This window comes from Sorex fumeus, unplaced genomic scaffold, assembly GCF_029834395.1.
Source record: "Sorex fumeus unplaced genomic scaffold, SorFum_2.1 ptg000058l, whole genome shotgun sequence".
NCBI classification, from domain to species: domain Eukaryota; kingdom Metazoa; phylum Chordata; class Mammalia; order Eulipotyphla; family Soricidae; genus Sorex; species Sorex fumeus.
The window spans coordinates 18,837,279-18,853,341 of record NW_026606115.1 but is presented as its reverse complement, the minus strand read 5'-3'; the positions used below and the strand labels follow the sequence as shown (position 1 = coordinate 18,853,341).

Here is a 16,063-nt window from a genome sequence, read left to right as displayed (position 1 = left end):
TTGTTTTATATTCCACAGATGAATGCAGTCCTTCTGTGTCTGTCCCTCTCTTTCTGACTCATTTCACTTAGCATGATCCTTTCCATGTCTATCCATTTATAACAAAGTTCATGACTTAATCTCTCCTAACAGCTGCATAGTATTCCATTGTGTAGATATACCAAGGTTTCTTTAACCAGTTATCTGTTCTAGGGCACTTGAGTTGTTTCTAGATTTTGGCTATTGTGAACAGTGTTGCAATGAACATATAGGTACAGATGTCATTTCTATTGTACTTTTTTCATCCTCGGGATATATTCCGAGAAGTGGTATTGCGGGGTAATATGTAAGCTCAATTTCTAGTTTATGAAGGACTGTCCATATTGTTTTCCAGAAAGGTTGGACTAGTGGGCGTTCCCACCAACAGTGAAGGAGTGTCCCTTTTTCCCCCATATCCATGCCAGCACTGGTTGCTTTTGTTTGTTCTTTTGAATGTGTGCCAATCTCTGTGGTGTGAGATAATGTCTCATTGTTGTTTTGATTTGCATCTCCCTGATGGCTAGTGATGTGGAGCATTTTTTCATAGTATACTGTGAAATTAACCGTTGGGAACAAAATGCACCTTGTCCATTTACAAGCATTCATACAAACTAAATTATGATACTATGTTTATGTGTCTTATGTGTCAAAGTTCTGATTTTAATTACTGTGTTCTACAATTTCAGTCAAAAGGATTTCTCCCTCCAATTATCAATTATTAGCTGCAATTATTTACTAGTTATTTCAGGGTTGTGTTTAATACCTTTTGAATACAGAATTGAAGCCAGTTTTGAGGCTTCTCCTTTCATTTTGAAATGAGTTGTAAATATGCAAAAAAGCCATGTTTTGATGCTTTTTCCTTTCATACTTGAAAAGCTTTGTAAATATGCAACTTATTCTAATAAATCATCCATACTTTTTAAAAATAATGAAATATTATTTGTGATCATAAATTAATCATGATAGCTGAGGAGGGGCAAATGCTTTTTATGCAGGAGCCCTGGGTTTGAACCCCAACAACACACGGTCCCCCAAGCACTGCCAAGAGTAATCCCTGAGCACTGAGCCAGGAGTAACCCCCAAGTACTTCCAGGGGTGGCCCCCGAAAAAAAATAAGTTATATAAAAATAAATAAGAGTAATGCATATATTAAATAATCCTAAAATATGTGTATATACATGTAATTCATGGTTAAATACACTAAACTTTAAATGCATATTTTAAAAGAAACTCACTGAATAATTGAAAAGAGATAATATTTATGAAATGATACACTGTATAAATTCTTACAGCTTCTGTGTCAAGTGATCTGACAACTTTTCTAATTCTGACTATAAACTCTTTCCAATTTTTTTTAAAAAAATTTAATGAATCAACGTGAGGTGCAGTTACAGACTTACAAAGTTTCATGCTTACATTTCAGTCATACAGTAATAGAGTACCCATCCTTCCACCAGTGCCCATTCTCCACTACCAATGGTCCCAATATCCCTCCCAACACCCACACCCCATCCTTCCCCCCGCTCCCCTGCCTCTGTGGCAGGTGCATTCCCTTTTACTCTCTCCTTTAGGGTGTTGTGGTTTGCAATGCAGGTATAAAGTGGCCATCATGTTCGGTCTATATTCTGCTTTCAGCATGCATTTCCAATCCAGAGCGAGCCCTCCAAGCACCATTTACTTGGGGTTCCCTTCTCTGTCTGAGCTGTCCTTTCCCCCAGCATGTGAGGCCGGCTTCGAAACCATGGAACAATCGTCCTGATCCTCATCTCTACTATCCTTGGGTGTTAGTCATTCTGTTACTTTATATTCCACAAATGAGTACAGTCATTCTATGTCTATCCCTCTCTCTCTGACTCATTTTACTTAGCATGATACTCTCCATGTTGATCCACTTATATGCAAATTTCAAGATTACATCTTTTCTAACAGCTGTATAGTATTCCATTGTGTAGATGTACCAAAATTTCTTTAACCAGTCATCTGTTCTCGGGCACTCAGGTTTTTTTCCGGATTCTGTCTATTGTAAATGGTGCTGCAATGAACATAATGAACATACAAGTGCAGATGTCACTTCGACTATACTTTTTTCCCTCTCTGGATATATTCTCAGGAGTGGTATTGCTGGGTCAAATGGGAGCTCAATTTCTAATTTTTTGAGACGCATCCATACTCTTTTCCAAAAGGGCTGAAACAGTTGGCATTCCCACCAGCAGTGAAGGAGAGTCCCTTTCTCCTCACATTCACACTAACACTGGCTGTTTTTGTTCTTTTGGATGTGGGCCAGTCTCTGTGGTGTGAGATGATATCTTATTGTTGTTTTGATCTGCATCTCCCTGATGATTAGTGATGAAGAGCATTTTTTCATGTGCCTTTTGGCCATTCGGATTTCTTCTTTGAGAAAGTTTCTGTTCATTTCATCACCCAATTTTCTGATAGGGTTAAAAAAAAACCCCTGTGCTTCTATCTTCTACGTCAGTTCTGAAAATAGAAGCAGTGGGAGACTGAAGACAATTAACAGGGGAAAATATTCTGTTTCCAAATAAACAATGTTTTTAAAAAAACCCTGTAAACCTCATAAGAATCTAAAGGATTTTAGAATATTTTGTCTGCAGCTTAAGAATGGAGAGTAAATCTTGGGTTATGTTGATGCAGTATGAACACATCTAGGTAAGAATTATGTCACTCATATGTTATACAGGCTAATGAACGTCAAACTTATTCACATGTGGCAAGCTCCAAATTTGAGTAAAATTTCACCTTTCAACCTGATTTTTCATGTTTCAGTAAACAGAATATACATGAATGCTTTAAATGAACTATAGCTCCAGTCAAGATATAAAGAAAATTGCATTGTAAGATTTAAAATTTTTTTCTATTGTTGGCAAATGCAAAGTGTTCCAGTGAATGGAGAAAGCTGGATAAAGAATGTGAACAGGCATTTCAAAAAAAAGAAAATCACAAGGGGCCAAATAAATAAAAATTAATGATAGTCATTGACTTTGGTGAAAAGGGTGAGAATTTTTAGTTGAGAGAATTTTGAAGAAAGAGTTGGTATTTAATTAGATGTAATGAGAGGAAAATATTAAAGATATTCTGGGGGCCTGAAGAGATAGTACAGATAGTACGGCTCTTGTTTTGCATGTGGCCAACCTTGTTGGATCTCCTGATGTGAAAAGAAATTCCGGGCTCTCAAGTAACTGTGCGAATCTCCCTCCAAAGGGCTGTGTTAGCCCATCACGAGTGTGGGGATTACATGTGAAAGAGTACTCTCTTACTGCCCGCTTTCGGTGCTCTTGAGTCACTTCTCCACCTGGGAAAGCTGTTCCTTAGGATGGACAAAGAAAGAACGAGGGCCAAGCTGGTTGCTGACTAGTTGTTGTTTATTCAATATCTCATCTCCAGCTTTCTCCAACCCTCTCTATCTCTGTCTAACCGCACAATTATTTCTTCCTGCTATATCTGTCTCCTCTATCTCTGTCTGCTTCAATCAATCCATCAATCCATCCATCTATCAATCCATTTCTCTCAACCATCAATCTATTTCTCTCAACAATCTCTCTTTGCTCCTTGCAGCCACTCTTTTTATCCTTTCACCACGCCTCCTCAACTACGCCTCCCCACGGGACATGTGATCAAAAATATTGTTCCAGACGTCTCTTTGTATTTTATTTTATTTTTTTAAATTTTTATTAGTGAAACACTATGACGTACAGTTGTAGACTTACAACTTTTGTGCTTTGGGTTTCAGTTATAAAATGATCCAGTACCAATCCCTCCACCATTGCCCATTCTCCATCATTTACATTTTTAAAAAATTTTTTTTAGTGAAACACCATGAGATACAGTTGTAGATTTACAAATTTTTGTACTTGAGTTTCAATTGTACAATGATCAAACACCCATCCGTCCACCAGTGCCCATTTTCCACCACCATGGGTCCCAGTATATCTCCCACCCCCCATCCCCCAAATCCCATCCTGCCTTTGTGGCAGGGTATTCCATTTTGTTATCTCTCTCCTTTTGGGTGTTGTGGTTTGCAAAAGAGGCATTGAGTGGCAATCATGTTTGGTCTATAGTCTACTTTCAGCATGCTTCTCCCATCCTGGGAGGATCTTCCCAACACCTTTTATTTGGTACTCCCTTCTCGATCTGAGCGTCCTTTTCCTCCAAGCCATGAAACAAAACTCCTGGTACTTATCTCTGCTATTCCTGGGTGTTAGTCTCCTATTTTGTTACTTTATGTTCCCCAAATGAATGCAATCTTTCTATGTCTGTCCCTCTCTTTCTGACTCATTTCACTTAGCATGATGCTGTCCATGTAGTACCACTTGTATGTAAGTTTCATGACTTCATCTTTTCTAGCAGCTACATAGTACTCCATTGTGTAGATGTACCAAAGTTTCTTTAACCAGTCATCTGTTCTTGGGCATTCAGGTTTTTTCCAGATTCTGGCTATTGTAAACAGTGCTGCAATGAACAAACAAGTGCAGATGTCACTTCGACTATACTTTTTTGCCTCTCTGGGATATATTGACAGGAGTGGTATTTTGGGTCAAATGGGAGCTCAATTTCTAATTTTTTGAGAATCGTCCATACTGTTTGCCAGAAGAGCTGAACCAGTCGGCATTCCCACCAGCAGAGAAGGAGGGTCCCTTTCTCACCACATCCACGCCAGCACCGATTACTTTTGTTCTATTGGATGTGGGCCAGTCTGTGTTGTGAAATGATATCTCATTGTTGTTTTGATCTGCATCTCCCTGATGATTCATGATGTAGAGCGTTTTCTCATGTGCCTTTTAGCCATTCTTTTGGATTTCTTCTTTGAGAAAGTTTCTATTCATTTCGTCGCCCCATTTTTTGATGGGGTTGGATGTTTTCTTCTTGTGGAGTTCGACCAGTACTTTGTATATCCTTGATATCAACTCCTTGTCGGATGTGTATTTGGCGAATATCCTTTCCCATTCTGTAGGCTGTCTTTGTATTTTGGTCACTGTTTCATTTGAGGTGCAGAAGCTTCTTAGTTTAAGGTAGTCCCATTTATCTATCTCTATTTTCACTTGCTTAGCCAGTGGCGTGACATCCTTGAAGATACCATTAACTTCAATATCATGGAGGATTTTGCCAACTTTGTCTTCAATGTACCTTATGGATTATGGTCTGATGTTGAGGTCTTTAATCCAGTTTGATCTTACTTTTGTACATGGTGTTAGGCAGAGATCTGAGCCCACTGTATTGCATGTAGCCATCCCGTTTTGCCAGCACAATTTGTTAAAGCGGCTTCCCTTGCTCCACTTCACTTTTCTTGCCCCCTTATCGAAGATTAGATAATTGTATGCTTGAGGGGAGATGTCAGTATATTCAACCCTGTTCCATTGGTCTACAGCTCTGCCTTTGCTCCAGTACCATGCTGTTTTAATTATTACTGCCTTGTAGTAGAGTTTGAAGTTAGGGAGGTTGATTCCTCCCATTTTCTTTTTCCCAAGGATTGCTTTAGCTATTTATGGGGGCTGATTGTTCCATATGAATTTCAGGAGTGTTTGATCCATTTCTTTGCAGGATGTCATGGGTATCGTAATAGGGATCGCATTGAATTTGTACAGTGCTTTGGGAAGTATTGCCATTTTGACAATGTTAATTCTCCCGATCCATGAACAGGGGATATTTTTCCATTTCCTCTTGTCCTCTTTTATTTCCTGAAGTAGCGTTTTGTAGTTTTCTTTGTACAGGTCCTTTACTTCCTTAGTTAAGTTGATTCCTAGGTACTTGATTTTCTGGGGCACAATTGTGAACGGGATTGTTTTCTTCATGTCATTTTCTTCTCTCTCACTGCGCATAGCCAAGGCATGGACTTTTGGGTATTGATTTTATAACCTGCAACTTTGCTATACAAGTCTATTGTTTCTAGGAATTTCTTGGTAGAGGTTTTAGGGTTCTCTAAGTATAGTATATCATCTGCGAATAGTGAGAGTTTGATTTCTTCCTTTCCTACCGGAATGTCCTTAATATCTTTTTCTTGCCTAATCGCTATTGCAAGCACTTCCACTACTATAATGAACAGTAGTGGAGAGAGTGGGCATCCTTGTCTTATTCCTGATCTTAGGGGGAAGGCTCTCAGTTTTTCCCCATTGAGGATGATGCTTGCTGTAGGCTTGTGGAAGATAGCTTTAACTATATTGAGAAAAGTCCCCTCTATCCCCATTTTGGCGAGGGTTTTAATCATAAATGGTTGCTGAATCTTGCAAATGCTTTCACTGCATCTATTGATATTATTATATGATTTTTATCTTTTCTTTTGTTCATATCATGGATTATGTTGATTGATTTCCGAATATTAAACCATCCTTGTATCCCCTTGGTCATGGTGTATGATCTTTTTGATGAGTTGTTGAATTCTACTTGCTAGTATTTTGTTGAGAATCTTCGCATCCATGTTCATCAGGGATATTGGCCTGTAATTTTCTTTTCTTGTGGTGTCTTTGTTTCCTTTTGGTATTAGGGAGATATAGGCTTCATAGAAACGGTTTGGGAGAGTTTCTGTTTTTTCAATTTCCTGGAAAAGCTTGAGAAGAACTGGCAATATGTCCTCTTTAAATGTTTGGAAAAATTCTCTAGTGAATCCATCTGGACCTGGGCTTTTGTTTGGGGGAAGACTTTTGATTACAGTTTCAATTTCCTTGATGTTGATAGGTCTATTGAGGTACTCTATGTCTTCTTGATTCAGCTTTGGGAGATTATAGGAATTCAGGAATTTATCCATTTCTTCTAGGTTCTCTTGTTTCATGGCATACAGACTTTCAAGTAGTCTCTGATGATCCTTTGAATTTCTTTGGTTTCTGTTGTAATATCCCCATTCTTATTTCTGATTCGATTTATTAGGGTTCTCTCTCTCTGTTTCTTTGTGAGTGTTGCTAGTGGTTTATCTCTCTTTCTTTGTGAGTCTTGCTAGTGGTTTATCTATCTTGTTTATTTTCTCAAATAACCAGCTCTTGGTTTCATTGGTTTCTTAAATGGTGAATTTAGACCATTGACCTTGAGAGAGATTATTGTTATGGGGTTTTGTGTCATATTTCTATAAGGGGCTGTTGTGCTTGTAGGGTTTGTCTTATCTTATTGTAGCCCCTCTAGCCCTTGTTTTAGGTTTGATTTTGAGTCTATGAAGTTCCTGAGCTGCTGTTTATCTAGAAATAATGTACTGTTCCTTCGATTTTGAGTAAGCATTTAGCTGGATAGAGTATTTTTGGTGAAGCATTCATTTCAGTGAGTTTTTTCACTATATCCCGCCATTGCCTTCGGGCTTGGAGGGTTTCCTCTGATAGGTCTGCTGTGAATCTAAGGGATGCTCCTTTGTATGTGATTTCCTTCTTTGACCTTGCTGCTTGCAGTATTGTATCTCTATCAGCAGAATTTATCATTCTTTCCAGACTTCTCGACCACCTGCAGCCCATGAGGGCAAAACAGCCTTTAGTTGTGTTTCTCCTCTCCTTGGACCTGCAACTTAATTCACTGTATCACTGTCATCCCATTGTTCATCGATTTGCTTGAGCGGGTGCCAGTAATGTCTCCATTTTGTCCTGGGATTTTAGCAGATTCTCTTTACTCGTCCTTCCCTATAGTGCCGCATTGGAGGTTCTTTCAGGGTCAGGGGAACGAGACCCATTATTGTTACTGTTTTTGGCTTATCGAATATGTCATGGGGAGCATGCCAGGCTCTGCCATGTGGGCAGGATACTCTCAGTAGCTTGCCGGGTTCTTCGAGAGGGAGAACTAGACAACAAGAGGTTGCACAGCCATGAACGCGGCCACACGCTTCCAGGAGCTTTGTTTTATAGTCTCTGGATTTTGGCCGTTGATGGGATTGCCTGGCACCGGGGGCAGTTTGTGGCTGTGACTGCCTAGCTACTGGAAAATGGGGGATCTAGGTGGAGGAGGCCCAGTCCCGATCTGAGCAGGCTTGGAGATCTCAACTACGGGTCCCACACACCTGGGTTCCTTTGCCGTTTCCTTCATGCGTGAAGCTCATCCGAGCGTGTGGAGAGTGGCCTTGAGCATGCTGTGACTGGGTTCCAGGGGTCTTCAGCTACTGGGGTTCTGCTTGGAGTGGGGATGAAAACTTGACCCACCCCCCTACGAGGGGCCCCAGTGAAGACAGCCAGGAGCGAATCAGGAGACTCTGCCTGCAAGTTAATTAGCACCTTTGATTCTCCTAATATTTACCATTCTGTATGGACACAGTAATAGACACTTTTAGGCTTGTAGGGTGACTCTCCTTGGGACATCTTACCACAGACTCAGACTACAGTGCTCAGGCCGGATCTATCATTTATAACTCCAGAAGGGTCCAAATCTAGTTAGTACTTTTGGTTCATGACAGAATTTGTCCATGACCAAGCTCTTAACTTATAGTTAAGCATTAGGGCACTTTGGTCAGGCTCATTTCAATGCCTGGGTAGCTCATATCTCAACACTTACCCCTGGTCCATCCAGTACTTCATTGGGACCCTGCTTTTGGGAATCTATCAAATAAGGGTAACTGAGTCTAAAGTCGAGAGAGCAGATGTCCAAGAGGTAATTTATCTGGAGTCAACTCCCAAGCCACAGACTTGTCTTTTTAACTGTCTTCCTGTATCCATACAAAAAGCAACTGCTCTGAAATAATAACCCAGCACAGGACATTAAGGAGGAGAGAAAGACAATATTTACAAATCAGAGTCTGATCAGGAGACAAAGGTAATTGACAGGTTGAGGGGGCAATCAACAAACATAAGCTTCCAGTGGCCAGGGAGGAAGAGCAATCCAACCATTATCCTACATCCCATTACCACATAGGATCCCTGAGCGAAGCCAGGAGTTATCCCTGATCACCAAGCCAGGAATAAGTCCTGTTCACTGCCAGCTCTAGTTCAAGATCAAAAACCAACAGATGACGCTTAGGTTGCCAGCCACAGTGACTGGATAAATAGTAAAACCATTCCCTTTACAACTGTGTAATTGGAAACATAGTTGTAGAGGGAAGTACTGACTTTTATTTTTGGTGGATGGACTATCTAGGAACTACTAGATAAAGATATATACATATATTATATATATGTATATAGTAGGCATTTTGGGAAATTGCTACTGTAGATGAGGGTAACAGCAGAAGCTAGTGCAAATTCACTTGGGAGTCATGGGCATATAGGTGGACAAAACCTTTCTATTTTGCTTTAACCTGGTTTTGCCTTGGTAAATACATGGTAGAAGTTATAGTCCATTAATGCCCCTTTTCAAACAAATACTTATTAGTAGTTAATTCTGTTCAAACTCAGAGAAATCCCCTTTACATTCCTGGGCATTCCTATTTGCAAAAGGTCAGAAGTTAAATCTAATCCTTTAGTATTCTCTCCAGGTATTTACCATTAATTAGTTAGGGTAGAATTAAATTTAAAAAGATTATTCTTAAATGTCTGCTTATTATATTCCATCTAAAATGATGAGACACATTATACGTGGGCTCTTCTATAAACTGCTGTGTTCCTTGCCCACAGATTTGAATGCAAGGAAAGATTTGTGAATAATTACACGAGGTGAAATACCTGAGAATATCCTTCTTTGAACTAAGAATTCCATAGGACTAGATTCTGAACACAATAGTGTCATTTGCTAACTGCACTGCCTGTGTTTATACTATAGAATTCTGGAGCTAGATAAAACTCATAGAGTTCCTTTAGTTCAAATTCACCCTGTCCCATAAATTGTACAAACATTGAACACAAGATCCCGTGAGTTTGTGATTTAACCAAGATCACATAGTTAAAGATAAATGTGGATTTTCTAACTTTATTCTGTAGTTTGACTTTAACAGAAGGGCTTTTTTTTTCATTTATCAAACCCTGCATGTTAGCCCCAATATTCTTCTGGAATTATTGTGTTCCAGGGAAGGAAACTATTTCCCCCCTTCTATTTGTAATCTTATTAGAAGTTATAGCAATTCATTTTTTACTTAGAAACAAAGCCATAGTCAATATAAAAGTTCCTTTTGACTGAATTTCTAAGGCGTCACTTCCTTTATGTTCCACTACATGAAGAAGAAAATACAACTACTTAATTATTTCTTTTAGTTTTGAAATAGTATGTCCTCAGAAGTTTTCAACTTTCTGATCTGTGACAAGAAATAGTTGTTTCATTTGGGAGTCTGTATCAGTAATTTTTTTTCAGGTATGAGATTTTATTTAAGCAACAAGTGGGAACTGAAGATGTGTTCCTTGGATTGACCAGGAAGGATTCATCAACCGCCTGTTGTGAAGATCTTGTGGTAAGCTTATGCCCCCTTCCCTGTTTCCTATATAATTATGAGAGCTAAACTGACTGTTATATACATTTAAGTGATATAGGCAAGGTTTTAAATTATTTTAAAATGGTGGTTTCTGGCCTGAAGAGATAGCCCAAGTGGTAGAGGTCATGATGCCCTGAGAGTGACTCCAGCACCACATGATCCTACCACCTGACTATTGCTGGGATTGGCCCCAGTTAAAAATAAGTATGGTTGCTACAGTTCAGGTACTAGGTAAATAATGGGATAGCAGTTTAAAATTGATTAAAAAATAGTATGAGACTGATATCCAAGAACAGAAAAAAGGGGCCAGTAGAACTAGTCCATGGTTGGGAACTTGCCACAAGAGTGTGGGGAGTGAAGGGCAATTAGGACAGGGAAGGGACCATTATGACAAGACAATAATATATGGAATGACCACTCTGGACAAGAACTGAGTGCTGAAAGTAGGTGAAGGGATATACATGATAACCTTTCAATATCTATGCAAACCAGAATGCCCAAACGGAAAGAGAGAGTGTGAGAGGTATAGAAAGAGAAAGAACAGGATGAACCTCACTCAAAATCAGGCCGGCAGAAAAACCCAGGTATGCGGGAACCCGTGACTGAGATCCCCAGTCTGCTCGATACCAGGACTGGTCTTCCTCCCTCCGGCTCCCCAGTTTTCCAGTAGCTTGGCAGTCACACCCACTAACTGCCCCACAGTGCCATGTAATCCCATCAATGGCCAAGATCCAGAGACTATAACCTAAAGCTTCAGAATGATGCAGAAGTTCCTGGAGCGAAATTACACAACCTCTTACACTCTGTCTCACTTATGTATCAAAAGTAACACACATTTATTTAGTTTTAACATACTTCCTTGTATTCTCTTATATATGGGCTTAAATGACTCCAGAATTAAATACAACAACCTTCACACTTCCCTCTTATTGTGGTGGAAAGGTGCTCAGTGGTGGGATTGGTCTTTGAATATTATCTGTAATGAACTATTGTGAAGTATTTTATGAAAATGAAATATATATAAAAACTTTTTAAAAAAGAAATAGAAAAAGAGAGGAGAAAAGTGTCTTCTATAGAGGCAGATGGAAAGAAGTGCAGGAGGGAAACTGGGGACATTGGTGGTGGTATACATACACTGATGAAGAGAAGGGTATTGGAACATTGTATGACTGAAACCCAATCATGAACAACTTTGTGTATCTCACAGTGATTCAATTTAACTAAATTAATTAAATATAATTGATAACCATGGACAAAATAATCTAACTTTATACATAATTAAAATTTATAAATAAACATAATAGACTTGATTGGCATAAAAAGTTCATGCCTAGTCATATGAAAACTTCTAAATCCAAGGTGAATACACTGATGGTGGGGTGGAGTTAGAATTATGTACACAGCAAATCATAATTGAGAATATTGCAAATCACAGTACCAAATTCAGTTAAAAAAACAAATAAAAAGCTTCCCAATCCTTTACATCAAGAATTTATAGCAATAATAAATTATTGCTTTCATCCTGTTCTTTCCCATGGATACCATTTTATTGATTCTGATGAGCTGATGTGACAGAATGGAATATTTCCTTCCCTGAATGTTTCTTCTCATATCTTACCTAATGTATTTATTTTTTTATTTATTTTATTTTATTTTATTTTTATTTATTGAATCACTGTGGGAAAGGTTACAAAGCTTTCAGGTTTAGGTCTCAGTCATGCAAATATCAAACACATTTCCCTTTACCAATATTTATTTTTCACTATGAAGAACCCCAATAAAACCCCACCCCCCACCCCTCCCCGTCCCAGTGAGGCAGATGAATTCTAGTTAACACTCTATCTGCTTTGATTAGATTCATTGTTTCAATAAAAGATTCACCACTATTATTTAGAGTTTAGCCCCCCCCCCCAAATCAGACATGCTGAAAAAGCATTGTGAAGTGATTTGCTTTCTACAGCTGGGTTCAAGAATTAAATGTTGGTTTTGGATTTCTGTTATTTTACCTATTGACCCTGGAAGTATTTCTACTGAAAGTCAGATAGTTAAGAAATTGGTTTCTGTGTTCTGGAGTCGTGGCCGTGCTGGAGAGCCGCTCGTGGGGGGCAACTGGTGGCCTCGGTAGGGTGTGAAGGGCGGACCGACACGCCCCCCTTCCCATGAGGTTTTAGTCGCCCCCACACTCCCGGCTCATACCTGCTGTCCACAAGGTTCCCATGTGGCCGCCATCTTTCTTTCCAGAGAGGAGAGGGCGAATGGGGCAACACCCTTTCCCCTCCGGCAGACTTGATGGCCTGGATTAACGCATAGTCCGTTCACTTTTCTGCTCCAAGCTGCCGGGTTCTGCATTAAGTCCTTGTGCTTCTGGGGCCGTGGCTGTGCTGGAGAGCCGCTCGCGGGGGGCGACTGGTAACCTCGGTAGGGCGTGAAGGACGGACCAGAATGCCCCCCGACCCATGAGGTTTTAGTCGCCCCCACGCCCCTGGCTCATACCTGCTGTCCACAAGGCTCCCATGTGGCCGCCATCTTTCTTTCCAGAGGGAGGAGGGCGGAAGGGAGCAACACCCTTTCCCCTCTGGGCAGACATGATTGCCTGGATTAACGCATAGTCCTTTCACTTTTCTGCTCCAAGCTGCTGGGTTCTGCATTAAGTCCTTGTGCTTCTGGGGCTGTGGCCGTGCTGGAGAGCCGCTCGTGGGGGGTAACTGGTGACCTCGGTAGGGCGTGAAGGACTGACCGGAACGCCCCCCCTTCCCATGAGGTTCTAGTCACCTCCACACCCCCGGCCCATACCTGCTGTACACAAGGCTCCCATGCGGCCGCCATCTTTCTTTCCAGAGAGGAGAGGGCAAATGGGGCAACACCCTTTCCCCTCCGGCAGACTTGATGGCCTGGATTAACGCATTGTCCGTTCACTTTTCTGCTCCAAGCTGCTGGGTTCTGCATTAAGTCCTTGTGCTTCTGGGGCTGTGGCCGTGCTGGAGAGCCGCTCGTGGGGGGCAACTGGTGACCTTGGTAGGGCGTGAAGGACTGATCGGAACGCCCCCCTTCCCATGAGGTTTTAGTCGCCCCCACACCCCCGGCTCATACCTGCTGTCCACAAGGCTCCCATGCGGTCGCCATCCTTCTTTCCAGAGAAGAGAGGGCGAATGGGGCAACACCCTTTCCCCTCTGTGCAGAAATGATGGCCTGGATTAACGCATAGTCCGTTCACTTTTCTGCTCCAAGCTGCTGGGTTCTGCATTAAGTCCTTGTGTTTCTGGGGCTGTGGCCGTGGTCCAAAATTAACTCTGATTTTCAGGGAGAAAGATTGGGTGGTTTACTTCCCATTGATCACTTTGTATATAGAGAGATGTCGTGCGGCCGCGTAAGCGGCCGTGCGGTTTTGAGAAAAAGTCCTAGTTCCCGCATACTCAAGCTGTGTTTGTAGAGGCTTCTGGTCACCGGGGTTCCATCTGGGGGAGGCGGGATGCGGCACCTACCCCATCTGGGACTTGCCGGTGATCTCGGCTCTTTTTGGAACCTGTTTTTTTTTTTCCCCCTCCGGGATCTGTGGTTCCCGCACCCTCCATGTGGTCCTTCTCTTAGGCTGAATGCTGCAAAGATGGCGCTGGGGGGCGGGCTGTGGGAGTGACTTCCGGAATCAGAGGTTACCTGGGAGCTGTAGTCCGGCAGATTTGAGAAAAAGTCCTAGTTCCCGCATACTCGAGCTGTGTTTGTAGAGGCTTCTGGTCACCGGGGTTCCATCTGGGGGAGGCGTAATGTATTTATTTTAAAGTAAAGTAAAGTAAAGGCCCTCCCATTGATCATCGATTTGCTCGAGCGGGCCCAGTAACGTCTCCATTGGAGACTTTGTTGTTACTGTGTCTGGCATATCGAATACTCTCGGTAGCTTGCTGGGCTCTCCAAGAGGGGTGGAGGAATCGAACTCGAGTCGGCCATGTTGGCTGTGTGCAAGGCAGACGCCCTACCTGCTGTGCTATGTATTTATTTTAATGACTCAGTTGCACTGAGATACTTTTTAAAAGGTTTGTTTTCATACATGCTATATCTGAATTTCTAAATGAGAGCTCCAAAAACACATCTAAAATGTTACTTGACTTCCTTATCTGGAAAATATTACTGCAAATGGAGAACAAACTTTGCCAAAAGAATTGTTTCTATATAATATTAATACCAGCAGTATTGACACCTATGTACACTTATTTCAGTCTTCTAATAATATTGTTCAAAAGTCTGTACCTAACCTAAAGTAGAATGTGATGTATACTTGAACAACACACACAAGAAATTTTTGTGTTAAGAATTTATTTTTAACATTAGAGTATATGAATCTCTGACCTCCCTCTGCAGAGGTTCCCCAACTTATTTGGCCTACTGTGTGTTCACAAAATGTGTGGGCGCTCACCACATGCGTTTAGTGTCTCTGAGCCACTTCCCCAATCTGTCCTACAGCTACCACCAGATGCATGAAAGGAATGGAGGTCAGGCTGATTAGTGCTCAGTTGCCATTTATTCTGATCTTGGTCCCGCCGTTTATTCCACTTTCCCTGCGCGCCTATTCCAGTCTCACTGGATGCCCCATTCCAGTTTTCTCCTGCCCCTCATTCCCATCTCCTACTGTCCTCATGCTAGCTTCACTCTGCCTCATATTTCAGTCTCTTCCATGCTCATCTCACAGCCTTAGCTATAAAGCCCAGTCGCCAAGCATTTGGGGTAGCAATTACACACAGGTGAGATAGCACAATCAACATTTGTAAAACCCTTCCTTCCAGGGAAGCTCTTCTAAGACAAAGATCTAATTCTGCTAGGAGATCCGCTCAATGGGGGAATTTCATCTAAGGGTGTATTTCTCCTTTCCATAGTCCATGTCCATTTAAACAATAACCTTAAATTTACCTCTTAATAATATTTCTAGTCATTTTGTATGGACACAGTAAGAGATATATTAAGCTTATAGGGTGGCTCTTCTGGAGACATCTTTCTATATATTCCAGGCTACAGTCCTCAGGCCAGATGAGTCTTTCCTAATCATAGAAGGGTCCTTGTCCAGTCACTACTCTTTGGGTCATGACAGAGTTGGTCCACAACTGTGCTCTTAAGTTATTTTAAGTTTTATGGTGCTTGGCCAGTCCCATTTCAATGCCAGGATAGGTTACAGCTTGCCCTGGTCCACCCAAGTCCCTTCTTCAGGACCCTACTTTAAGGGAGCTAGGAACTAAGGGCAACTGAGGTGTTAGTCTAGTGAATATGAGAGACATCCAGGAATAAATATTATTCTGAGTCAATTAACTCTCAAGTAACATGAGTATAGCATCAACTGTCTTCCTGTGTCTATGCAAAAAGGACATTGCTCTAAAGTAAACTGCAAAGGCTATAAAGGAAAGAGAAATATTTCACTTACAAATACAAAATCCAGAGATCTCTAAAGAATCTGTATTTTACAAGTCACGGGTTCTGATTAGGAGAAATGAGCGATTAACAGCAGAAGCAGATCACAAAGAAGAAGTTAAAGGTAAATGGGAGTTCCTCGGGAGCAGGAGTGTTGTGAAGGGTGTTAATTAGTAAACCTAAGCTGCAGAGAGGAAAGGACTGACCAGTGTTATCCAACAGCCTACTGTGCCCTTTTCAGAAAGATATAACTTAGTATCCTCCAATTGCATCCAAATTAATTTCTGTGCCAGTGGATTAGTCCAGTGCCCCCCAACCCCCAGTAGGTGGTATCAACCATTT

General features: G+C 41.2%; 1 protein-coding gene across 1 annotated transcript in view; it reads left to right on the top strand.

Moving 5' to 3' along the window:
- The window catches only part of DNAAF6 (dynein axonemal assembly factor 6), a 41,053-nt gene that overhangs the window by 6,087 nt on the left and 18,903 nt on the right, over positions 1-16,063 (top strand). The window contains exon 4 of the mRNA XM_056125827.1: positions 10,213-10,309. Coding sequence (XP_055981802.1) covers positions 10,213-10,309 — 97 coding nt within the window. The remainder of the gene's footprint in view (positions 1-10,212; positions 10,310-16,063) is intronic.